This window comes from Macrotis lagotis, chromosome X (genome assembly GCF_037893015.1).
Source record: "Macrotis lagotis isolate mMagLag1 chromosome X, bilby.v1.9.chrom.fasta, whole genome shotgun sequence".
NCBI classification, from domain to species: Eukaryota; Metazoa; Chordata; class Mammalia; order Peramelemorphia; family Peramelidae; genus Macrotis; species Macrotis lagotis.
In genome coordinates this window covers 631,563,319-631,591,107 of record NC_133666.1, presented here as the reverse complement: position 1 = coordinate 631,591,107, position 27,789 = coordinate 631,563,319, and the positions used below count along the sequence as shown (strand labels likewise).

Here is a 27,789-nt window from a genome sequence, read left to right as displayed (position 1 = left end):
CTCAACATGAGCATTTAAGTGCTTTATTGGCTATGGACTGTTAAACCCTGGAAATAATGGATTTTTGAGTGTGGGTCCTTAGCACCTTTAGTCTGATTTTACTGTATTCAAGAAAAAAGACAGTAGTAGTGGAAATTATTTTTATCATAAATACATTTTCAAGCATAACAGGCTTTGTCTAAATTGTTAAGTATATATTTATATGTATGAAACCAATACAACACAAATGGGCTACCTAGCAGCATTACAGATCCATGTCCATGTTGTCAACCTTTGGAATTTGCTACCCTTACAGTCTGAACATTCATCGTTCCAATCGTTCCACAGTTTCCTGGGAAAAGACAATGTCAAAGATTTCATTGTAGTGCTCCACAAAGTGGGTTTCCAGTCCTTCGGTGATGAAGCTTGCAAGGTCATAATAATCCTTCTTGTTCTCTGCAGGGAGGATGACACAGGTGACCCCTGCTCTTTTAGCCTACAAGAGTAAGGAACAAAATCAAGAATAAGACTGATGGTAGCTGGCAGAACCCTGGCCACTTCAGGCTGACACTTGGGTCTCTGATGCCCCAGACCCCGAGAATAAGAGGCACCAAACAAGATAAAGTCAGATGCACAGCCCCAAATCTAGACACATTTCTTTTGTGGGGAACTGTGAATGTTTCTAAGGTGAAAAAAGTGAATAGTTGCAAGACTCAGATAAGCATATAAATAATATCGGTTAAAAAAAACTACCACAAGATTTTGTAAGCTTTAGGACCATGATTGATTTCTTGTTCTAATCCATGAGGCCCTGCCTAATTTATTAAATGTTTCTACCTGCTAAAGGCAGAAGACTGCTAAATGGCTTAAGAGAAATAATGTTCCCATTTCAATGGGGCTTTCAAAACCCTTGATCCAAAACCACTCAAGTACAAGTAATTTTTGCAGAGAAGAGGTAATGGAATGGGAGTTGGAACCAAAACCTGAATTCATGGCTTTTGAGTTCAGCAGTCTCTGTCTCTAAAGCACTTACTGCAATGGTTTTCTCCTTAATGCCTCCCACAGGAAGGATCTTGCCAGTGAGGGACACCTCCCCAGTCATGGCCACATTCTGCCGAATAGGCTGGTTCAAGGCCAAGGAGAGCAGTGCAGTGACAATGGTGCACCCTGCACTGGGGCCATCCTTGGGGGTTGCACCCTGCAAAGAAAAGGATGGAGGCTTTCAAGCTGGCCCAAAGTTGGGATAAAGGCAAGTTTGGGGGTTTGAGGACAAGAGATGGGGGGGGGGGGGGAAGCAGAGCAGGCTGTATGCTTACCTCAGGTACATGTAGGTGGATGTGTGAGGCCAGCAGGAAATCATTGGATGGGTCCTTATGCATCAAGAATGCCCGGGCAAACGTGTATGCAATCTTGGCACTTTCTTTCATAACTTCCCCTAGCTGACCTGTCACTTCAATGCTCCCATCTTTGCTGTCTTTTTCCTTGGGGCGCCGTGGTGAGGTCTCAATGAATAAGGTAGAGCCTCCTGAGGCAGAGATAAAGATCATTTGACCAGGCAGACAGGTCACTTCTGCGGCACTGGGGGACCTTCAATGGCTTCTTCCTGCAGTTTGCTTTTTTCTTTGGTTTTTGGTTTTTGTAAGGCCCAAAGTCACACTTAAGTGGCTGAGGCTACATCTGAACTCAAGTCCTCCTGACTCCAGGGCTAGTGCTCTATCCACTGGGCCACCTAGCTGCCCTTGCAATTTGCTTTTTGAACTTGACCTGTGTTAACACAGTACGGGGAAAACTCCCTTCAAATTAGCTTCCCTCAGGAGTGCAGACCAACTTTTAACTCTGGAGCAGGACTGACCACACTGCAACCAATACTGCCCACTACTCTGGGTTCACTCTCCTTACCTTTTGAGTATGCAAAGTTCCTCCTCATTTCAAAGCCTTCCCCCTCCCCAAATACCAGTCAACCTGCTCCAAGTGCTTCATTAACAGACTGCTCTTAATCCTCACCTCCATACTTCAATTCCTACTCACCTTTTAAAGCCCAGCTCATACCTTATCTTCCAAGCCTTAATTTACACCTCTTACTTCAGACTTCACATCAGCTCTTTCCACCTCTAATGGCCATGATATACATTATAATCATTTGTGTGTATTCCCTTCTACTCAAAGGGTTCCACTCCACTTCCCTAATGCCTGGACGGTACATGACAAATGCCAGGCATGTCACAGAGGACCTCTTTCCCTGTCTTACCCATGGCTGTCCATGCCAGACCCATGACCACGCCTGGTGGTGTCACATCATACATGCGCTCCACAGTGAAGAGGGGCTTTCCTACAAAATCCTGTAGGTTTTCAGGTGTTATTTCCACAGACTCCATCTCCCCACTGACTAGCTTGTAGGCAGATTTTCTTAACATCTGGAGAAAGGAAGAAGAAAGAATTTCAGCAGTTAGTCTGATACACGTATGTTGTTGGATTTGGGGAGATCTGATCAGGTTAGTCCACTGCTCAATAAATTGTTGTGTCTACTGCCCCTGACAGAGAAAACAAAACAAAACTCAACTCCCCCCACCCCTTGCTGTGCCCTCATGTGGGTAATTCCTCCAAGTTCTGATTATCTCTCCTTTGGCCAAATCTGGTCGGGGTCAGTTCCAAGGATCTTCCATGATCCCTCAGATGTTACCCCACCATACAAGATCAGCAGGAGTTGTTCTATTTCTTCCCACACAAGTAAAACCTTGATCAATTCTGGCAGAACTGAATGACCTCACAGCTTACCTTCTCCACCTGCTTCTGGAGGTTTCGGACACCACTTTCTCGGCAATACTGCTTGATAAGAAGAGTCAACACATCTGATGAGACTTTGGTCTTGCTTTCATCTAGACCACACAGGATTCGAGCCTGAGGAACCAAGTAGCGCTGAAAGGAAAACCAAGTCATAAATTCAACAGCTGTGTTAGGGAAACAACAAAGGAAAGAATCCTTCTTTCTTTTATACTTTCCCCCCCATTTCACATTTCATTAAGAGTTGCAAATTTATTATCCCTTTCTGCCTAGTGCACTGCTCTTCCTTACAAGTGGCCAGTGCTGTTTTTAGTTCACAGCCCTAAGCCCACCTCCTTCAGGTATCTGAAGACAGTATCACAACTGGTGTCAGAGGGAGCAGGCTGGGCCTGAGGAAAAAGCTTACTGTCTCACAGGAATGAAATTTTTATATTTCTATGGTGCTTCAAACTCAGTGGCTCACACTGCAGTTTTACTTTATGCACAACAAACTTCTAAGACAGTACAAGTATTTTCATTTTACATCTGACAGAAAAGAGGTCACAAGTGGGGAGACCTGCCCAGGCCAACAGCTGGATGGGAACATGTGGAAAGTCACAGTGCACTCTTCAGCACAATGCCCAAAATGACCAAACAGTCAATTATTAATATTCATGGAATGATTCTCTCATTTCACTGATTATACAAAATCTTGGGTACCAGACTAGAAACTCAAAAGCTATCAAATCTAATTCATATTCAAGTGCATGAATCTCTTGTACAACATCTCTGATAAGTAGCTGGCTGGAAGATCTTCAATTAAGAGTGAATTCATATCCTTATGTGATAGTTTGTCCCACTTCTTGGTAGTTTGAAAACAAATATCTGTGCATAAATACTGTAATACCCATCAAGATACATAGATGTGGAACAGGATAAAAAGTGAAACTGGGTAGCTGTCAGTTAAGAGATGGTAGCCCTGGGAGCTGGGCAGGAAATAAAAGCAAAGGCTCAGAACTTTTCTCACCTCTGCAATGGCGAGTTTCTCCTCAGCCACATAGCCAGAGACGTTGATCATTTCCATCCTGTCTCTCAGAGGCTCAGGGATGGTTTCTATAACATTGGCTGTGCAGATGAACAGAACCTGGAGAAAACCAGACCAATGAGGTAGATAGATAGTAAACTGTGCTCATAGGCCCATTAGGTCTCAGTGGCCTGTGACCCACAGTAGAAATATAAATACCTTGGACAGATCCACTGGGACATCTAGATAATGGTCCAGAAAGTTGGAGTTTTGCTCGGGATCTAGAAGCTCAAGCAATGCAGAAGAAGGGTCTCCTTGGTAGCCCCGCCCGATCTTATCCACCTGAAGCACATTGCAGAAGATCTAATTGGTACCTTTCTCCACATCTGAGAAGCAGATCCTAAGATTTAGAACTGAAAAGAATACAGAGTATCTAGTCCAAACTCCTCAGTAGAGATGGAGAATCCTGAAGCTCAGACAGCTTATAGAACTTGCCCAAGGTAACCAAGAGAAGTGCTGGTAACTCCACTCCACCCAATCCATTTTCCTACTGCTTGCTAGCCGTACCCCACTTTCTCTGCCATCCCTCTATTTTCCCTGATAATTATGCACTAGGGCTTAAACCACCAGCCTTTACTCTAACCTAATAGGGCAGGAGAGCAGTTCAACTAGATCAGAGATTCCAGGGTCGATGATGCTATTTCTACTCTAAAATAGGGATATTTAGGCACATGAAGCCTCGTAGCCTAGGGTGGCATCCAGACTACCCTTTCATTGAGGAATGCTCCTCTCTGATCCCTATTTCTTTGTGTTACAAGAATAGGGATGGGGAGGGGGGAATCTTGTCTATAAGTGGGCCAGTCTGGCTTGTGAGTTAGTCATTGGGCTCATTTTAAGACAAAGATTTCTTTTTTTAACAAGTCAATCAGGGTTAAGTGACTTCCCTAAGGTCACATAGCTAGTAAATACCAAGTGTCTGAGGCTGGATTTAAACTCAAGTCCTCTAGACTCCAGGGGAAGTGCTCTAGCCACCCAACCAAGGTTCTGAGGCAGACTTCTGGATCTAAGTTATAACCCTTATTTATAACTCCACCCCAAGGGCTAACCGGATACTGAGGTTTCTGTTAAAAGAAGTATTTGAAGAGGCTGCCCAACATACAGAGATGAGCTCTTAGGAAATGATGGCCCATACAAAGTGTCATGGTTGTCTACTAATGAGGAACAACAGGGACTCAGAATCCGATCAAAAGTACTGGTGGTAAGATCACTACTCCAATTTTCATAGTCTTTGCTATATATAGTTACTAAATTGAACCTGGTGAAAAATACACCCCTGGGCACCTGGCTATTTTCACAGGCTCAACACAAGTTTCTGAGCAGGCTCCCCAGATGGGACAGAACAAATGCCTTCCAAGGGGGGCAGACACACGACCTCATCTATTAGAATCAGGGGGTTTTCCGTCTTAGTTTTCTTCAAACACTGGATGATCTTCCCTGGCATGGCCCCAACGTATGTCCTCCTAGAGAAGAAAAGTCACAGCAGAGTTACAATTTAAACAAAGGTTTGTTGAACTGAACTGAATTTCTGGGGAATAACAGGGGAAAAGGGTAAAGAGGAGCCAAAAACATTCAAAAGGACTGTTAAATATACAAAGTAGGCTCAAGACAAATGTTTCCAATATTACCCAGTTAATTTCTTAGATGTTACAGATCTTCATATTGCCTGAAGATAAGGTTAGTCTGTGGTTCTTTGCGATTGTCTCCAAGACTTTCCAAAGTCAGCCTCAGGATAGCAGTAAGAATAATGATGTCAAGAAGCCCTAAATTAAACCCTGTCTCTCAAATTGGTGTACTTAGGCAACTCCTTTAGCATTCCTGTACCTAAGTTTCTTTTCTTTTGCAAATCTTTTAATTGTTTGCATTTCCTAATTTATCAGCTTGAGACTTTTGGATGGTAATTCATAGATTTAATTAATTCACACCCAAAAGTACAAGACCTAAAACCAATTATCACTTACAACATTTAATCTTTAATATAAAATGTCTTATTTCTCTCCAAAGAACTCTGCAAGATCAGAGTTATCTTATAGAGAAGATTGAGGTTTCAAAAGGAACCAATCTTAGCAAAGGGAACAGAACCAAGAGAACACTACAAATTAACAGCATTGTGAGTTGATCAACCTTGATGGGTGCAACTCCTCTCTGCAGTTCTGAGTTAGGACAACCCTGGGAGCCCTGTTATGAACAATGCTATACATATACAAAGAAAGAAAAACAAAACAAAACAAAAACCCTACAGAGTCTAAATGAACACTATATTCAGTTTAAAAAAAAATTTCTCTTAATTCTTCTTTCCTCTCTCATGGTTTTCTTTCTTTTCTCTTAGACCTAATTCCTCATACAGAAAATGACTAATCTCTAAACATGTTAAACATAATGGATATGGTACAATATCATCAGACTATTCACTGCTGAGGGAAGGGAGGTGGGAAGAGATGGGAAGGAAATTATGCAATATATATATATATAACATACATATATGTATATACATATATATATATGCATGCATATGGATGAATGTTGAAAATCTTTCATAACATGTAATTGGAAAAATAAAATAAAACAATTGGGCAAAAAAAGGGAAGCAACCTGTTCAAGGTCTTGTGAGCAACAGGGAAGAGATTCAGACTCTAAAACCAGGATCCCCCCACTACTTAACAAGTCTTTAATCCCTGCCAATTCAAAACTGAATCCACCCCTAATCCAGATGGGCAATAGCTGTACAAAATTAACAGGAAACAGTTACAAAATGGGACTTATCTCATTTAGGAATAGGGTAAAGTAGTTCTCAATGTTGAATTTTTTCAAGGACTTTGCCTCAGTTATTTTGTCAAAGCAGTGGGGTAATTTCCTCAAAGGGTTATTTTCCCACATCCTCTCAAAAGGTCATTTTATCAAACTAGAGGTTTTGGGTTTATTTTATTATAAATAAGACAAGTCAGGACAAGCCTGACCTCCACAATGTTTCCTTTTCCTCTATTCTCAACTTCCCTTCTTTTTTGGGAGCAAAGAATGTCAGAGGTAGAAGAAACTTTAAAAGTTCATCTAGTTCAGGTCTCTATCTCAAAGAGATCATAAAAAGAGGAAAAGAAACCACACATATGTGAATATCTGTAACAACTCTTTGTGATGGCAAAGAATTGGAAATTGAGAAATGACTGAACAAATTGTGGTATGGCAATGTAATGGAGTATTATTGCTTTTTAAAAATGATGATCAGTAAGATTTCAGAAAAATCTAGAAAGACTGACATGATCTGAAACTGATACTGTACATTTTAACAGCAATGTTGCCTGATGATCAACTATGACAGACTTAGCCCTTCTCAGCAATATAGTGATCCACAACAATTCTAAAAGATTTGTAATGGAAAATGTATGCTGTCCACATCCAGAGAAAGAACTATGGAGTCTGAATGCAGACTTTCACTATTTTTTTGGTTTTTTTCTCTCTTGTAATTTTCTCCTTTTGTTCTGATTCTTCTCTCATAATATGACTAATGTGGAAATATATTTAAAATGTATAACCATTATCAGGAAGGGAGAAAAATTTGGAACTCAAAATCTTACAAAAATGAATGATGAAAACTATCTTTACATGTAATTGGAAAAGAAATTAAGTTTTTTAAAAAAGGAAAAAAGAGTCCATTTAGTTCAGAGGTACTTAGTTTTCTTTGTGTTGTTTCCCCAATCCTCTTCTGGCAATCTGAAGTCTATGGATTCTCAGAGGACTGAGAAATTTTTAAATGCATAAATTAAAATATGGAGACTTATAAAGGAAAAAATTACATTAAAAAATGTCCTCATAATTTTTTTGGGGGGGGCAAGGCAATGGGGTTAAGTGACTTGCCCAAGGCCACACAGCTAGATAATTACTAAGTGTCTGAGGCCACATTTGAACTCAGGTTCTCCTGACTCCAGGGCCAGTGCCTTATTCAAGTCCTCATAATTTTTTAAAAAGCTCATAGATTGCAGATTAAGAACTCATGATATAATTCATGCCTGTTATTTTACTGATGTGAATCCCTAAATGAAGCAGACTGATCTTCTGTTCAAGAATACCAGGAAAGTTCTCACCAGTCAAAGCTCAGCAAACCCAGATTCCAATGAATATTCTCTCCCTCAACAAGACTTAAGGGAAGACTTAAAGGAGGATCACAGGTTTAGAAACAAACAGGACTTTAAACATTCTCTTCAAATCTTCTCTAAGATACAGCTTACTGGGAATCTGAACTCCTATTCTGACTCCAAACCCAGTGCTTCCAATTGTAACACACTATCTTCTGTCATAATTTGTGTCCACAACCCATGTCTTGGCACAAAGGAGGACTCTCAACATTAGCAATAACTGGAGTTGAGTAGAAGTAGGCTGCATGGCAGTACCAATGCCATCTGCATGAAGGCTATCGAGGCAAGGAAGACCAACTCTTCACTGAGCTTCCAGTTCCCCAGTTCAGTGGCAGGTGTCTTGGGGGACATGGGAGGAGACAAGACAAACCTTGGACAAATAATCTTTCCTTTCTGAGCCTCAGTTTCCTCATCAGCAAAATCAAAGTCAAATCAGAAAGCTGACACCCTGAGGTCTAAATGTTCTGAAAGCCTCAGTGGATTAAGACACCACTGTGTCCAACTCTATCTTAACAGTGTGGCAGACTAGAAATGCCATAAAGGTTAGAAGTTGAAAAGAACAATGAAGCTTAAAATGGAACATGAGCTGAGTCTTGAAAAGATGTAAGAGGTCAAAAAAGTGGAGTCTTCTCAGTGGCCTTACTGGCCTCAGATCTGAGGGACTTACCTGTGCCCCTTGATTTCTGCCACGTCAGTCATGCCTCCAACACTGAATCGGAAATATTCTCTATTCAAAGCTCTCGCAATGGAGCGAGCAATGCTTGTCTTGCCCACTCCTGGAGGACCATAGAAACAAAGGATCTTCCCTTGTGTTGATCCTCGGAGTTGGCTCACAGCAATGAATTCCTGACCACAGGAAGGAAGTATTATGGGTCAGGAACACTCAGACTTGTCCACACAACAGCTAGCACCCCATCTCCCCAGACTGAATTGCAGTAGAGAATGTATGAATCCTGACTGCTTGACTCCTCACTCCCTGATACCTGAATACCAATAGCGTACAATCTACTATTAAATGTTATCTTCTACAACCTTGCATTCTACTTTCTATTCTTAGGATCTAGCACAATGATATATGGTGGGTGCTTCATAAATGCTTATTAATCAAATCAGATTGAACATTATCAATTGAGCTATTTGTACAAAGTGCCTAGCACAGACCAAGAGCCACATAGAAATGTTTATTCTCTTTCCTTCCCCTCATAAGTTGCTGGACTGTATTGGTCTGACCACAGGAGAGCTCAGTAGGTCTCTTGCCACTCTGGTATTAAAGCAGGAAGGGCTGATGACTTGAAATGAGGCTGCATTCTGCTAGAACCTCCAGAGGTCTGGTAAGGGAACTTTTGTCACCTCCCCTCCCCAATCCTGTACCTGTGAAGAGGATCTTATTTACCCTCAGGGTTATTTATTAATTTCAATACTGTGAGATTCCACCCAACACCTGGATTCCTGTCAAATATATTAAGTTAGTCAACTATCCTGTCATCCAAGACCCTGAATACAACATCTCAGACACTCTGCTGGTGGCCTCCCTCCAACCCACTGATGACAATATAGCTATTTGGGTCTAATTACTCAATCAGTTACTTATCTACTTAACTGTACTATCACCTTGTCCTCAAGGATGGGCATGAGAGACTATGTTAAATGTTTTGCTGAAATCCAGGTATACTAAGTCTATGTCCCTCTCCTGAGTTTAGTAACCCTGTTAAAAAAAAGAGAAGGAAATCAAGGCTCTAAAACTGGAGTCTGGGTCCGAGTTACAGTAGGAGGCTTCAGAGTACAGAAAACAGGGGCCCTACCAAGATGCGTTTCTTGACATCCTCCATGCCATAATGATCTTCCTCCAGGACTTCCTTGGCTCGTGTCAGATCCAGATTCTCATTGCTTTGTTTCCCCCAGGGTATGGAAGTCAACCAGTCCAAATAATTTCGGGTGACACTGAATAATACACAAAGTCAAAGAAGTAACTTTAACTTAACAGAAGAGTCTAAACCAGAGATGTCAACAATTCTCAAGTGCAGCTCTAACCAGATGAAAATGAAATTGAGAAATATTTAGCAAATGAAATAGAACCACAATGTTAATGTGATATTCTAAATTGGTATACAGCCTATAGATGTTTTCAATTTGGGTTTGATACAACTGGTCTAAACCATACAATATTGTCCAACCGATCTGATCTTCTTGATGTTTTTTGGTGTCTCCTTGCCTTTGGGCAGGCCATCCCAATGGACTAGAATGTTCTTTCTCCTTACCTCACAATCCCTGGATTTCCTTCAAAGCTCCACTTAAAGCTACCTCCTACTAAGAGGTCTATCCCAATCCATTCATACCCCCACTCCCCCAAGCAGAAAAATTATCTTTTATTCACTTTTTGTCTTCTTATATGCATACCTATTGTTTCTCTTGAAAACATGTAACCCCCCTTGGAGGAAAGATACTGTTTCTGTATCTCCAGCACAGCATGTGGCATGTGGCAGCTATGTTACAAAGGCTTGTTGATTTTTTAAGAGAGGAATTGAAGAGACTAGTTGTCAGTGACTCTTCCTCATTGAATAGGAATGTCTTTAGGTCAGGGTATGGATTGTTGCTGGGCTATGATTTCATATGGGCCAAGGGTCTGGGGCATTCTGTTTGTAGGTCAAGGTACATTTGAGATTGATATATGGAAAAACTTTCTAACAATTGGATGAAAATATAGTTATCCCTTCTACATCCTGGGTTTAGGGGTGCAGGACTCCCACAACGTGGAAAATCCACATACAATTTATGGCCCCCCCCTTCGTACTAGAAGTCTGAATTTTTTCTCTTTCTTTTATGGGGTGTCTATAGTACCTTATTGTAAAATCTGGGTTGATATTATATACTACTTTACATGTAATTTGTACATTTCTGAATTACAAAACACGTTCTATAGATCTGCTGGCCGTCACATACTGTCTTGTGACTTCTGCAAAATTCTCCAAAGAGCTCCATTAATTTCTTATGCTGACCCATGATGCAAACCAAACCTCAACAGGGAACATCATGATTTGGAAGGGATAACTATATACCATTGTGCCTGGCATTTTAAATACCTTTACAGTCTGGTTTTAATTTGGTTCTAAAACTGATTTTGCAGTCTCCTCTCTCTCATAGTCTTTATGTTTGAGACACATGAGTCTAATTCACATCTCATAATTTCTTGCCATCTCCTGTGCCTGAAATACCTCAGATTCTCACACCTCCACCTCTTTTCAGGAGTTGAGTTTAAAGAGCACCTCCCACATAAAACCTTTCTTGATCTTATGGATCCCAGAAATGACTCTTTGTTTGTTTCCCCAGAGTAAAATATGAACAATCTTCTTGAGGAAAGATATGATTTTGAGTCTCAGTTTCCTTAGGAATAAGGTCTCATACAAAACTAGTTATCAAATCCTTTCAAATCTACCTGCAACATCTCATAAATCTCTCCCTTTAAGTCCTTCTGGTATTACAAGGGGCAGGGGACAAAACAACAGTTCTTTAACAGGTTTTCCCACCTCACTGCAATTTAGCCTTCATACTGCTTACTATCAGAAAAGCCAGAGAGAGAGAAGGGGGGGGGGGGGAGAGGGAGAGAGAGAGAGGAACAAACAATCAAGAAAGCTGAAGACAATTGGAGCAGAAATGCGACTGGCAACTTCCCCAGGGTGGGCATCAAGTCCTGAAATACACCAGCCCAAGCTTCTCGACTTCTCTCAGAGCCAAGAGCAGGTCACTCATGCTCAACTTCTTCAAGGACCTCAAGGTTGTCAGCAGGATACATTCTTCTCCAAGACACTAATAGCTATATCAATTTTAGATCACCCTCCTCAAAACCACATTGACTCATTCATTAGGTTCTCTCCTTCTGCTAGATTAAATGATCATCTCTTAAGGGCATTTTCGATCCTCACATTCTATAACATGAAATTTTTTAAAGGAGGTCAAGGAGTATAAGACAGGAGAAGGGAACAGGAAATTTCAAGAGAGATACAGGCAAAGCCCAAGTCATTCAAGTATCTTTATTAGAGCAGAGGTTCTTAATCTAGGGTCCATAAACATATTTTTTAAATTTTATTTAAGTGACAATAGGGTTAAAGTGACTTGCCCAAAGTCACACAGCTAGACAATTATTAAGTGTCTGAGTTCAAATTTGAACTCGGGTACTCCTGACTCCAGAGCCAGTGATCTATCCACTGCGCCACCTAGCTGCCCCCATGAAGTTATTTTTTAAAATTATTCTGATAACTGTATTTTGATATATTCATTTCTTTTTTAAGCCCATGAATTTTAAAACTATTCTGAGAAGGGGTCTGGTTTAACAAGATTGCACAAAAAAGTTAAGAACCCCTGCCTTAGTGGGAACCTATTTCAAGTATGTATAAATCACAACTATAATGTCCTCTCCCTGACCATCTCTGGTGATATAGGATTCACTACTACAGAAGCTGCCCAAATCCTACATGCTACTAAAATTCACCATCTTTTTGTTGCCTCAATCAAGGCTTGAGGTGAGTAAGCTCAACTGTTTAATAGTGGGGCACGTTTGTGTTTGGGTGGGCAGAAATTAATTCATTCTTGGATGAGCTACGTGATTTGTTTTTATGATTATGGAGCCTCTCTAGAGATCTAGTCCCTGAACAAAGAGAAGTACATCACAATGTCACCTAGTTATGAATAAGATTCTTGAGGGCACCTCTCCCTTCACTCAACAAATTTATGAAAATAATTACCATCTATCCTGCAGTTTCTGAAAGTTAAAATTCTTTCCAGGAAAGGACAAGGTTTCACTAGTTACAATTCTGTTCCTGTGGCCTTGGACACTGCCAGAGAATTCCCACAAAATTCCTGATAGGTTAGCAAATACCCTAGAGCTTTGATTTGTTAGATGTTTTGCTCACCACAGTCAGATTTCTCCTCTGACAAGGTAGAGTCAATATGATAGAGGCATGACGCATTGTGCTGTAAGAAGGCCTTGAAATTTCACATGAGATAACTGACTTCTCTGTCGTCTCTCAAGGGCAATGGACAAAAGACATACAAATTCAACTCCCAGCAACCCGGATCTGAGGTTCAGAATTACTGACCTATTAACCAGGGATTGGCACCTCTGGCCACGAGGAAGATTCTATGGACATTAAGGCTTTTGCCTTGGGATGCCAATTCCCTCAACCTCTTGGAATTTTGAGGACCATGTCCTAGACTGAACTATTAGCAATTTGGCCTTTCCAAGTTTAGAACAAGACTGGGAGAGGCTGTGACTACCAAATGTATTGCCAAAATGGTTCCCAAAGGTAGGAGAAATTCACTAGACCCTGCTGTCTGGACAGACTAGCAATAGCTGCTGCCCACATGTATAAGCTGATGTAACCATCAGGTGCCTTTCCCCTATATTTATTTTTTTAGTTTTTGCAAGGCAATGGGGTTAAGTGGCTTGCCCAAGGCCACACGGCTAGGTAATTATTAAGTGTCTGAGGCCAGATTTGAACTCAGGTCCTCCTGACTCCAGGGCCAGTGCTCTATCCACTGCACCACCTAGCCGCACCCCCACCCATATTATTTCCTTCACTTCAACCAGAATATTATCCATATGGCAAGATCATCTGCCCTCTGCTAAATTTCTGGGCTCCAGAGACTGAACTATTTCTCCACCCTCCTAAAATTATAAGACCCTTAGTTGTTAGCTACTAACTTGAACTCTGAGGAATGATTGTCCAACAAGCCCAATTTGCTCAGCTCTTCATCAATCACATCCATGACATGCTTGGGAACAGTGAGTTCCTTTAAACGTTCTCGGAATTTCTCCTCAATGGCATCTTTGTCCTCTTTCTCCAGGCCCAGCTCTTTCTTGATAATCTTTAGCTGCTCTTGCAGAAGGTACTTGCGGTGAGTTTGTTTGATCTTCTCTTCTACCTAGAACAAGCAATAGCTGACCACTATGTAACATGGCAGATAGGCATGAAATTCATATGGAACATGCAGGTCACATGCAGCCATCATGAACTCTTCCTTTTAGAATTATCAACACACACACACAAACGTGCACCAAAAATTGGCTCAAAGTCAACTTTCAGTTGTATCCCTTTGAAAGGCTGCCAACACAGCATAGACTAAGAAGTATTCAATGATAGCTCATCACACCCAGCTCAGTTCTATCTACTAGAGAAATCTGAGAGAACAGTGTTGGGCTCATCTAGTTCTTAATATCTCTTTAGGGAAACCAAGTCAGTGCTTCCTTATTTAAAGAATGCTCCTCAGATTCTAACTCTTCCATTTTTTTCCCCCCTTATTCTACCGTCAGAAAAGAGATCACTGGCTAGTACTTTCTTAAGCCATTATCCCCATCATGGCTTTTCCTACAGCTACCTGAAACAGATATGAAACAGAATTTGGCACAAGGCTAAAACACTAACATAGCTCCAATAGCTTTCAACATCAAATGTTGCTAATATAATGTTAAAAATAATCCCTTAAACATTTTTTTTCTTATTCCTTTTAACTACTGTCTCTGATATGTCTTCCTCTGATAGCTCATCCTGGTGTCAGAGTGACCCAGGACTCTTGAAGACCACGTGGCAAATCCAAGCAGGTTATAAATTGCCAGCCTGACAAAGGATAGTGTGGCTTTCATTATACAAAGACCAGTCTAGCTTGGACTAAAGAATTCATCACCAGAAATTTGGCCACAAACAGCTCAACTCTAATTTACTCTGATAGGGACAGAAATGACCACCAGGATAAAGCCATGACTCCTTGGAAGTGACTAAGGAAAAGCATACGAGTCAGCAATTTGAAAAGCACCCTTCTTCACCTTTGTATTCCCAGTTCTGGTATCTAAGTTTGGGGAAGAGTTGGCTAAGCCAGGAGAAGAGGAATACAAATGACTAATAGAAATATGTGGGTTGGAGGGAGAGATATGTGTTTAAGAGATCAGACAGAACCCAGAAAAAACTGAACTACTCTTCTTGCTTGCTCTCTGGACCTTGGAAACTTTGAGGAAGAAGAGCATGGGTTGCTGTCACATGGACAGTCATTTTGATTTATGGGACCTTTCTCCAGAAAATTAAGTTTTTCAAATACCATTCTTCCCTTGAGAGTCCCTACAGACTTTGTTGCCTGGTTGAGTGGCCTTCAGGAAGTCAGGCAGATATTGGACTTTTTTGCTGAGAATTTATGTAAAAAATTCCCATTCAGAGACTGGCACCACAAGCTCCTTACCACGAAGGTATTTCACAGATTGTAAGTGAGTCCTGCTCTCTCCCCTCACATACTCATTTGCTTGGATGCCATGTTTAGAAGTGAGACTTCCCTCTCTCCAGTTCATCTTCCAAAGCTGCCCCAAGGATATTCATGAGTCACAGGTCTTTATATGTCACACCCCTGGTTAAAAAAACACTTCAGGGCACTCTCCTGCTTCTAGAACCAAATTTAAATGCTTCTGTTAGGCTTTTAAAATACTTTCCTATATGGCTCCAACCTCTTACTGAGCTTCTTATTCCTGCTTTCAACCAAGCTAACTAGGTGTTTTGCAATCCTCCATATTACATTTATCATCACCAAGCCTTTGCAGAGGTAATGCCCCATGCCTGAAATGCATTCATACTTCTGCCTCAGAATCCAGAGCTTCTTTCAAAACTCAGTTCAAGCACCACTTTCTTCTACATGAGGCCTTTCCTGATCTAGCATTTACTTTATAGATAATATGTACAATTTACTGTATAGAATATAAGTTCCTGGAGGGCACAGCCTTTTTTGTTTTTGCCTGCCCAGCACCTAGCACCTGGTCCATTTGGTAAATGCTTAAAAAAACACTTATTCTTGATTTTTCTGGATCCTCTTCCTCCCCCTGAACAGTTCTTCTTGTGGTCTTACTTGAATGTGAACTCCAGGAGAACAGAGACTGGCTCATTTAATCTCTGAATCCCCACCAGCACTTCACACAATGCTTGTACAAAGCGTGCCCTCACTATACCTCTGTTCAGGTGATTTTAACAATTAATTCAGACAGTTCACTGTCTCTCAGTTACTCTATTTATAGATATTAAGCAGAGGGCAAATCTTGAGCCTCTATTTTCTCATCTATAAAATAAGAATATACATATGTATATATGTTTGGGCATGTTATGAAGAAAATATGTAGTACAATTTAAAGTGCTATAGAAATATGAGCTATTTTACAGCATTTCAAAAATATAATTTAAAAAATATTTTCATCTTAATCTATTTCAAAAAGGGCCATGGAGAGAAGTTGGGTCTTATTTGCAGTAGTCCCTCTGGCTCCCTCCAAAATTACATCCCAAGGACAGGTTCCAGAAAAAGACCTTACCTCCCGGCCCAGACGCTGCTGCAATTTGCTCAGCTCAAATTCTTTCTTGAGGAGAGAAAGGGCCTTGTAGAGTCGTTTTGGAATCTGTCAAAGAAAAAAAAAATCAAACCAATTTTCAAAATCTCAAGTATAGTAAGTATTAGCAGAGGATGATGACTAAACTTTCCCTATTCCTGGATGGGAAAACTAAAACTGTCACATCATTTCCAGGTATGTTAGTTCCCTACTATAAGACTTGGATCCAGATAACCTGAGGTTTGGTACAATTCAGATTCTAAAATGTGTCCCAGTAAGCTGCCTATCTGATTCTCCTATTGCTTTACATGTGGGTTTTCTGTTCCCCAAAAGAACATGAACATCTGGAGGGCAATGTCTGAGTCTCAGATTCCTTTGTATTCACCCCCTACCCCCATCCTACCCCACCCCAAAGTTTGGCACATAGTAGGAACTCTCAGTAATTAATCTTTTTAAACTATTCTTTATATTGAACTGAACCACAAATATCACATGTATAAAGCCACACTAGATAAACTCAACAGGGTTCATAAAGAATAAGGAAATCCATCTTACTTGCTTCAGGAGGCAGATACACCCTATAACAGGTATACAAACAGGTACAAACATTGAGCTTTTTCAGAAACCAAACTCACATTTGTTTCTTCCAGAACATCCTGCAGCTCATGAGATTCAGCTCCTGTCAGTGCTGCCCCCATGTCACTTAGATAGATGGGATTGTCTACAACCCTCTGCCCAGCCTGCATCATCTGAAGCACAGACTCTCTGAAAGGAATAAAGAAAATTTAGATCCAAATGCCCATACCAGCAGCAAATAATATTCCAAGAACAATCAAGTAAAAACATTTAAGTGCCAACTATGTGCTAGGAAGTGAGAAGACAAAGAAAAAGTTGCCCCTGTCCTCATGGAGCTTACATCCTGACAGAATATAGAAGATAAATGCAGAGTGATGAAAGGTAATCTTAGATAGGGGTATCTAACCTTTTAGCTCTTCCAAACCATATCACCCAACAAAAACTTGTCAAGGGATATATATAGAGAATTTAAAATTTATTCATTTATTCATTCATTTAAGTGACTCGCCCAAGGTCACACACAACTAGGTAATTATTAAGCGACTGAGGCCGAATTTGAACTCAGGTCCTCCGGACTCCAGGGCTGGTGCTCTATCCACTATGCCACCTAGCTGCCCTGAATTTAAAATTTATTTATGAAAATGTGATAATGCCACAGAAATTACTTTGAGGATTGCACAGGGCCCATAGCACACAGCCCACAGACAGGATACACCTGCCTCAGAAGCTCAAATACACAGTTGGTCTATAAGGTCCCTTCTGCCTTCTCCAATGTGGCACCTTTCTTTCTCATTCAAGCTTGGTTTTATCTTCATTTTAGTCCAATTTCATGTGTATAAAAATGTTGGGGATGAGTCAGTTGCCAGTGTCAATGGCCGTCTAACACTGTCTAATCTATTAAAGGGACTGGCCTCTTGGGTTTCTGGTTAGGCTGAATATGATGATGATGAAATAACAGGAAAGCACTGTAAAAGTAACATGCTGATGACATACTTAATACTGGGTCTGCTTTAGAAAAGACAAAAACTATTAATCCTCCATTTCATACATTAATATATTTCAAAGGTTTTAATTACAATATGGCAACTGCTTCCATTCAGACCACATCTTCTGCTGTTCTTAGTAAATGATCTTCACTTAACTGCTATGGTCAAATAGAAACCACCAGCACCTGATAACCCATCAGTAAACCTTTCATTTCTAGTCCTCAAAAGCCTGTCACAGTTCATCACTGAACCTGGTCAGCTCAGACGTTCAAGATAGGATCTGCAGCACTTTATTAGCATAGATTTTGAGAAACTAAGGCAATTCCTTTTTCACCAAGAGGAAGAAGACATCAGTAGAGGAATCTTCACTGATAATGACTGCCATACAAGAGAAATAAGGACAAGACTCAGCCATCCTAGGTCCATCCCTTCAGACAGGACCACTTCTCTGCACTTTGGCCTCTCATATAATTAAGTTTTTCACCAGGAAAGAACTCTGAAAATCATGTCAACAAAGTACCAGAAATGAAATCCCAACCCAAACAATCCAACTTATGCAGGCCTCTAGTACAGTTTAAAGGTAGTAAGGAGGATTCACAACAGTGAGAAGGAACAGTTAAAAATGTAACAGAGACAGGGTCTAGGTAACATACCTATAGAGGGGATTCAAGGCAATGATATCCCGAATTGTCTTCACAATTTCTGCAGTAAGAGCCTGTCAAAGAAAACATTTATGGATCAGTGTTTTGAAGTTCTCTTATTCTCCCAGTGGAGATAATTGTTTCCAACTCTGGAAGTAGTGTTCTATTTCCAAATGTTCAGTTTCACACTATGCCTCAGTGCCACAGTGGTTAGGCCTAAAAGCATACCATCTGATGAGAAGAAAAGGCAGATTTCCTGTATGCTGTTAGTAAAGGGATATGATACATTAAAATGCAAAATCAAAATTCGGCTTGGCTAGAGAAACTTCATATGTGGCTAAACTATATTTCAGGATTTGGGGGGAGGGGGGTTTGAGGCAATGGGGTTAAGTGACTTGCCCAAGGCCACACAGCTGGGTAATTTTTTAGTCTGAGGCCACATTTGAACTCAGATCCTCCTGACTCCAGGGCCAGTGCTCTATCCACTGCACCACCCTATATTTCAGGTTTTTTTTTAAATCACCACCTTTAATCATAGTATTAATTAATTTAATACACTGAATGAAACTCCTCTTACTCTCTTGATTTTATTACATTAATTTAGGCCTAAAGAGAGGAAGGAACTTGCCTCATGTTACTTAGTAAGTTACAGATAAGTAAATCTAGTACTCTTTCTTCCATCTACTTCTACTTAATGATCATTTCCCCCACCCCCTCTAGATCATCACAGAAAATTCTAAAAAAAATTCTAAAGAACCACAACATGGAGATGTGGGAGCCTGGGTCAGTTCTCAGTATTGTTCTCTCTCTTCAGAAATCAAGGCAAGTGGAGGTTGACAACATGGATCGGATATACCCAATCTGCCCTCACAACGTTCCTATCCCTCCCATCAGATTATTAGCTAGCCTCAATCCTCATGTAACACGTGAAGATTATTTTTTCACACTTAATTTTATTTGAGTGTCTGTGTATAATAATAATGTTTAGTCATCATCATCATCTTTGTCCTTCATTTTTTTTTTTTAAGATTTTTCAAGGCAGTGGGGTTAAGTGGCTTGCACAAGGCCACATGGCTAGGGAATTATTAAGTGTTTGAGGCCGGATTTGAACTCAGGTACTCCTGACTCCAAGGCCAGTGCTCTATCCACTGTACCACCTAGCCGCCCCTGTCCTTCATTTTCAAAGACCATAACATCAGGGAGGTGATGCCAAATCAAGCACAAGTCTCACTTTCTCCTCCAGAGTCACGTGAATGCAGTGGCCAGATATGAATCGTGATGACTGGAGATGACCCTGAATGCAAGGCAAGCAGGGTTAAATAACTTGCCCAAGGTCACACAGCTAGTTAAGAATCAAGTGTCTGAGGACAGATTTAAACTCCCATCCTCCTGATTTCCAGGCCAGTGCTCTATCCACTGCGCCATCTAGCTGTGTATAAAACACCCCTACTAGACTGTTAGCTCCACAAGGGGTAAAGACTTTGGTCTTACCTCTGTGTACTCCAGAGCCTAGAACAGCATTTGTACACAGAAGCTTAAAAAGTGCTTGCATAATAGAAAGAAATTGCTCTTCCAGATGGAAAAAGTTCTGCCTATATACTTGGGTGAGCAATTATTGTTACTTATGCTTCTTCCCTGGAGAAGGAATAGCATTCAAGTCCCTCAAATCTGACCCAGCACTCCTTTGCTGCCACCAATCTTTTCATAAAAGAAGCTGGTTTTAATCACAAAAAAAAAAAAAAAAAAAAAAAAAAAAAAAAAAAAAAAGGAAACTAAAAAGGCCTGGGCTAGAGATAGTGACCTGGGAACAAGCTGAAATGTTATTTACTCCATTCTAAGAGTATGGTAGACATATGTATTCTTTCATTCCAACACTGAAAAAAAGGTCACAAGATTTAATGAAATAGTTCTAGGCATTACAGCAGGACTTACATATTTGTAGCATCAAACCCAGGCTACTTTGCCACCATGTGAGATTCACCTGGGTTCTGGACTTACTTTCACTTCTTCAGTGACCTGGAAGTCCTCATGGACTACATTTTCCACTTCTACCATGAGTACTTCATCTGGAGAACCAGTAGAAGCTTCTATCACCAACTCTACCACTTGGTCCTTGGCACCTTGCTCCTCCTCAGCCTCTTTCTTGGCTCTCTTGGGTTTTCTCTTTGTTTTTTGTTTGTTTTCTGGCTCCAGTTCTGCAGGTTCAACATCTAATTGTTTGTTTATACGAATCCTGTAGAGATGTATACCACAGAGATAAAGAGTCAAATTCAATGACTAAGCCAATCCAATCACATACATCCCAGAATAGTTTTCTATTTCTCTTCTTTGGAAATTAAAACAGTCAAAGATTCTGAATTCTAAACTTCCTGAATCCTACTTGTGTAGAAGCTACGTTAAACTAAATTATGGTTACAGTACCCACACTAGGATGAGAAATTTCAAAAATATAAATACAAAAAATGTAAACATCATTACAGGAAACAGAATCTATAGAGAGGTATGGAGACAAGGCAAACCCATTCACTCCTAAACCTTTTTTTGATTGTTTAGGGTCATCTAGTCCATAGAAACTAACACTCATTTGAGATATGTGAGGAATGAGGTTATTCCAAAATTTCTTCATCAGCCATATCAAGTAAGTTGTTCAACTGAGGCTCAGGAGGACAAGAATTGTTTTTCAATCATCTTTATTTTCATACTAACGAGTAGAGTGCCCTACATATAGAAGGCCCTAATAAATGCATACTGAATCATTGACTTGTGAGCACTTATCAACAGGTGACAATAAAATGATCATTTATTAAGAATTACTTTACACAGCAAATTTTTTTAAATTTATTTAAGGAATGGGGTTTGAGTGACTTGCCCAAGGTCACACAATTAGGCAATTATTAAGTGTCTGAGGTCACATTTGAACTCAGGTGTTCCTAACTCTAGGGCCAGTGTTCTATCCACTGTATCACCTAGCTGCCCCAACAGCAAGGTTTTAAAGCAGTGGAAAATGCAAAGTTAAGTCCCTGTCCTTAAGTAGCTCTTAGTCTAGGATGGAGATAAACCACTGACAAATACAGCTATGATAAACAACATTATAAAAGTACATTTCAGTGTTGCAATAATATCTGAAGGCTGAGGTTGAGCAAGGAAGAGGCAGAGAAGACTTCATGAAGGAATTCAACTTGACTAAAGCATAAAGTATATTTGAAGGAACCATACAAGATAAATCTTGAAAGGTAGAATGGGACCCCATTGTGAAGTATCTTAAATGGCAGATAAAGATATGTGAACTTTTTATGTCTTGAGTCATTCAAGGTTTTGAAGCAGAGAAATTACAAGACCAGGTCTACATAAAAGAAAAGTAATCTTACATTGGATCACAGGATAGTTTAGTAGAAAGGGAGAATGGAAATTATGGCAAAATTTCAGACATGGAGTATTGAGAGTTTGGTCTAGCACAGAGGCAGTGGAAGAAGAGAAGGGGAAAGGATCAGTAGTCACAAACATTTATTAAGTGCTTACCTATGTCCTAGATACTGTGCTAAGCACTGAGGAAACAAGATTCAAAAGACATTTCTTATCCTCAAGAAACTCACAATCTAATGAAAGACAACAAGCACACATATGTATAAACAAAGCTTATATCAGAGAAATAGGAAACAACAGAAGGAAGGGATTAAAAATAATAAAGAGAAGGAAAGACTTCTGGAGGGTGGCATTTTAGTTGGGACTTGAAGAAAGCTAGGGATGACTGGTGGGAATGAGGAGAAAGAGCATCCCAGGCTAGAGAAAATGCCCTGGAGTTGAGACTTAGGACTTTATTAACTGACTGCTTAGGTAGAGAAGAAAAAGTCAGAAATAACCCCAAGATCATAAACAAGGTAATCTAGGTGAATGGTGGTATTATAGAGCGAGTTAGACGAGTACTTAGGAAGAAAAATAGAGGAGAACAAAAAGAGTAACTCCTTCCCTTCTCTTTTGCCTCTAGTTATTGTATGGAAAAAAACTTGGACATATTGGTCACACCAGAAGAGAGAAAATTCTCAGTTATAGGCAATATGATTCCAATTCTCAAGACCTCATCACACTCAATCTCCTTAGCATGAATCTGCTAGTGCCTGGCAGGGCCTAACCCACGTACCTTCTGTGTCCCATGACTATCATACGCAACTTGTCCCCGAGGTCCTGCATTTCATGAATCTGGACAAAAGTTCCTGTTTGGTAAATTTCATTCAGGTTCTCAACCACATCAGCCTCATTGCTGGGGGGGGAAGGGAAAAAATGGTTTCAGGGTACCCCTTCAAACTCTTGTCCAGTCTGGACAAGGAGAGAGGGGTGACAAATCAGAAGGACCAAAGCAATAATTGTTTACTTACCAAAAAATACTAAGAAAAGATCAAGACTAAGAATTACATTTACTCATAAATCCTTTTTAGTTCTGAACTTCCCATCTTAAAAGGAGCACGACCAATATCCTATATAAACAAAAGCTATCAGTGAAGTACTGGCTCCTCCAAACACCTACTGTGTCAAAAATGCTAATGGTGAATACTTTTAGTCCTACAGGACCTAAAAGATGAAGGACTAAGATGGGACAAGAATTTGATTCCTGACTCTCAATCAAACCAATGGAGCAAGCCATTAGACCTTGCCATCTTTATAATGCTATTGGGATGTTCTAATTAATAAATTGAAATTATTTTTCCTTCAAATGTAGACTCTATGTCTAGTATACCTTACTGCAGTCCTATAGATGCAAATTTTTCCAATCTCCAAGGATTTTATTTGTAACATTTAAAACTTTATACCCAGTTCCCTTCTCCCCACCCAACCACATGGTGATAATGAATCACCATGAGTTACACTGAATACCAAGAATCTGAAGAAAAAGAAATGATATATATTCTTAACTCTTACTATCATCTGTGTCCTATCTAAAGGTCGATTTCTTTTATATCTGGGATAGTAATCCACATAACAATGTTGTAAGAGAAACTCTCCATTTCAGGGTAATTACTAAAGGAATTAAAATCAAATGCCACTTACTTGTCATCTCTCTTTAGAAAGACACCGGCATATGGCTGGGCAAGGCGAACTTTCCTTCTTAGCAGCTCAACCAACTTCTTATTTTTAACCTAGCATGACAATAACCTCAAGGTGAAATACAGGGACAGGTTTTCTAGCTACATTTTAATAGCATCCCTAGCATTTATAATAGGATCAATGGGAAGAGGTACAATGGTGTCAAGAGTTTATTTATACTATCCTTGAAATATGTGTCAAGGGAGAAAAATGTCTTGCCTTTTTAAAGAAAATTTCTTTTTCTTTGTTTTTTAAAGGTTTTTGCAAGGCAAACAGGGTTAAGTGGCTTGCCCAAGGCCACACAGCTAGGTAATTATTAAGTGCCTGAGACCAGATTTGAACCCAGGTACTCCTGACTCTAGGGCCAGTGCTTTATACACTACGCCACCTAGCCGCCCCAAAGAAAATTTCTATTCTGAAAATAACTTTTTATTAGAACATGGAAAATGGTTCAAAAGGGGCAAATTTAATAGATTACAAACCTAACCCTCATTTCTTCCCTCAGAATATGGAACACAAATGGGACAGTTTTTCCAGAGAACTGCTAAAACTCTACTGTAAATTACTGCTGAAGTTTCATATCGTTCATAAGGTTCATACTTGTTGAAACCTTAATAAATCATTATAAATGACTTCATGTAGCTCTTAGGAAAAGAATGTCATGAAAGGGAAGGGTTGTATGTTTATGTACACCTTAATTTCTTTCAAATTGCAGCTATTAGTTACAAATCTGATCAAAGAGGAAGAAGAATCAGGCAGACACATATCCTGGAAAGGAGGGCAGCAAACAAACAATTTTAACTCGAATCAGGGATCATGAACACAAGAGAAATGAAGCTAAAAACTCAGTCAATAATTTAAATAAACAGTTAATTCAATTTTCTCAGCAAATGGGAAATTTCTTTTCTATTTTAATTCCTCCCCTGCTTTTTTCTCCTGTGCTAACTGGTAACTGAAGATCTTGGTTTCTTATTTCATCTCCCCATTAACATTCTAAGGTATACAAGTAACCAGTGCTAGGGGAAGTTTGATTAACTATATTTATATAACCTTCTTTCTCCCTCCCAGAAAGCCATCCTAATAAAAAAATAAGAGGAATAAAAAAACCTAGTTCTTAAAACCAACTAACACAACACTGCAAGAAAGAAGCTTTCTCAATTATTATTTGGAGAGGTCTAGTTATAATTATACAACAAAACAGCTTTCATTTCTATAGTTTTACATATATAATTTCATTTGTAAGATAGGTAGAAACTACAATTTCAACAGAATGAATGCACTCTTGACATTTATGTAGACTACAACCCTCTACAATTTTGTAGACACTTCCAGTTGTAATAGCAGAAAAAAATTCCATTGGTGAGAAGTCCCTTTGAACTTAGGTGGACTGGCTACATGCTTGCTACCAGCCCCCCCAAATGAAGTTTTTCCAGATAGACTGACTGTGCTTTCAAAAGCTCCCAACCCACTAAAAAAAGCCCAAACCCATGCCACATAATAGAGAGGGCCTTTAATTCCATTTCCTAGATAAGAAAGGAGTTACTAGACTTTAAGTAATATGACTCAAGCAACAGAGTCAGTATTTGAAATCATGACTTCTGACTCCCAAGTCCAGTGCTCCTTAACTGCAGGTAAGCTTTGCATTTAGGGTGTCTGTTTATGAAGGGCTCCTATTTGCTCCTTTTCCTGAGCTGTAACTTTGGATGCAAAACTTCAAGTACCTTCCAGAGATTCCTTGGGTCAAGATGGCTTAACTAGACTCAGAGGAGGAGGAAGCAAAGCCTGACTGGGTTGCCTGGTGGTTAAACCAAAAGGATTATCAAGGATAATGAAGCTCTGGAGTGACAATGGAAAGTTTGGTGAGAAGTCCAAAGAACAAATTTACTGAACAGTGAATCAAAATGGGAACACCTAGGGCAGAGCTATACAAGACAGGTTGAACAGGGGTTCATATATTTTGGGGAGGATATACTTTGTTGGAATGTTGGAACAGGGAGGGCATAGGTCATTTCTGTACAATCAGTCGTTGTTTGTCCTTTGTTCTTGAAGAGGGCCATGACATCAGAGAGGTGATGCCATGACATGCAAGTGAATTGGATTTGAGTGAGGGGGTGCTGTGCAAAGTCACCAGTCTCACTTTCTGCTCTGGAGGCATCTGGATCCTGCAGCCAGATGTGAATCAGGATAACTGGAGATGACCCTGGATGTGAAGCAATCAGAGTTAAGTGATTTGCCCAGGGCCACTCAGCTAGTATGTAATGGGAAAGAAAGAATAAGAATTAGCTGTCTGACAAGAATTTCCTCCATTTTACTCAGTCTCTTCTAACCTCCTCCCCTAAACCCTTATTGAACTTTAATGATATTTCTCCTTCAAAGCTGCCTGGATAATTATTTTAACCATAATAATCAAGAGTCGATGAGAATGGAAGAAAAAAGGAGAAACCCATGCAACCTGCCCTAAAATCCAAAGAATACAGCATTGACCAAGGGAAAAACTCCCACTAAATTAAATGGTCTCTCACTATCAAAGAAAGCTAAAACTAAAAGGGTCTTTAAAGATTATATGACTGAACTGATGCATTTGATAAAACAGGGTCAGTCAGTGTCAGACTTGGGATGAAACTCCTTGTTTTCTGACTTCCCATTCCAGAGTTTTGCAATCATAGATCATCTTGCTTCTTCCACAAGTGGGGAAAGTGAAGGCAGTGAAAGAAAAGGACCTGGGCTGTTTGGTTAGACTTCGGTTGCATCAGCCTGTCCTCATTTGCAGTTTAGCTGAACTACGTGACCTTGAACAAGCCTTCCCTTGGTGTGGGTCCCTTTTTTCACAAGTAGGTAAGGTTTGACTAAAGGCAGTGGAGAAGAGGAAAGAACAGCCTCTGGGCTGAATTCCTGATTTTGCAACTACCTTGCCCTTGGGCAAGTGACTTTTCTTTCCTATTCTGAGTATGCCTCTCCATCTTTATAAGGAGGGATTGGCTTAAATAGTAATAACTAATATTTAACAGTAATATTTTTATATAATAATATATATTACGTAATAATATTTAACAGTAAAGTTTACTGTAAATTATGTGGGGTGCTTTGTAATTTTTATTTCTGAGTCTCACAGTAATTGTAGAAGAGATGCTATTTTTATCTCTGTTTTACAGAGAAGTAAACCGAGGCAGCAAGTTAAATGACTTGTTCGGGGTCTAAGACACTAAAGTGTCTGAGGCAGCATTTGAACTCAATTGGTCTCTAAAGCCTCTTCCAGTTCTGACAGTCTAGTTTCTGTGCTTTTTGGAAAGGGACGTGGGGTAGAGGGTTAATTAAAACCCTGACCTCTTATTTCTGTTTTTTTAGTTGGTTTTTTTTTTTGGCAAGGCAATGGGGCTAAGTGGCTCGCCCAAGGCCGCACAGCTAGGCCATTAGGAAGTGTCTGAGGCCGGATTTGAACTCGGGGACTCCCGACTCCAGGGCCGGTGCTCCATCCTAGCCGCCCCTAGACCTCCTATCTAAAGAAGCCGAGGAAAGCGCTTTTCTTCCGCCATCAGAGGGGCCGCCTGGCTGGGGAGGGGGCGCGGTGGCCGGCGGGGCGCTCACCTCGATGATCTTAATGAAGCGGGGGAACACCGGGTTGCGAGTGACGGCGATGAGCGGCAGATGCGGGAACACGTCCGGAATCATCATGGGCGTCAGCGCCGTCATGACCGGGCCCTCCGAGCCTCCGCCTCCCGGGGCTCCGCCGGCCCCGGCCCCATCCTCGCCGCCGTCCTCCGCGCCGCCTTTGGCGCTGTCGTCGCCGCCGTAGGTGCTGCCTCCCCGGCCGCCGGCCTCGTCCCACGGCCCCCGCCACGCGCCCCTCGCCGCGGGCCCGGGGCCCGGCCCCCGCTCCCACAGAGCCCAGGCCGGCGCCGCGCTGCTGGGCAGAGGCGGCAGCGGCCGGGCCACGCGCAGGCCCCGCCCGCGCCCCTGACCCCCCAGGTGAGCTAGCTGGGGAGACCGCGCCCCGGACGCCAGCAACAGGCGCCTCGCGGCTCCCCACAGGCGAACGTAGCCCGCGGCCGCCGCCATGCCCAACTCATTCTGAGGATGCCCGCGACTGCGCGTCACTTCCGCCTCGGACCGGAGCACGTGACGGGACCCTCCCACTTCCCCCCGCCGTCCGGGCGGCCCAGGAGTTTGCGCATTCGTGGGCGGTCCGCCCCACCCCCACCCAGCTCCGCCC

The 27,789-nt window shown here is 41.0% G+C and overlaps 1 protein-coding gene across 1 annotated transcript; it reads right to left on the bottom strand.

Moving 5' to 3' along the window:
* Positions 1-108: 108 nt before the first annotated feature.
* LONP1 (lon peptidase 1, mitochondrial) lies at positions 109-27,666 on the bottom strand. The gene is made up of 18 exons (XM_074203882.1): positions 27,165-27,666; positions 23,544-23,632; positions 22,639-22,758; positions 20,499-20,733; positions 18,513-18,574; positions 16,933-17,062; positions 16,283-16,366; positions 13,649-13,869; positions 9,753-9,891; positions 8,618-8,796; positions 5,196-5,283; positions 3,983-4,105; positions 3,767-3,883; positions 2,755-2,895; positions 2,228-2,393; positions 1,296-1,504; positions 1,013-1,177; positions 109-475 (listed from the first exon to the last, which is right to left on the bottom strand). Exons 1-18 carry the CDS (start codon positions 27,633-27,635, stop codon positions 305-307), a joined length of 2,910 nt encoding a protein of 969 aa, XP_074059983.1. The 5' UTR covers positions 27,636-27,666; the 3' UTR covers positions 109-304.
* Between the last annotated feature and the right edge of the window lie 123 nt (positions 27,667-27,789).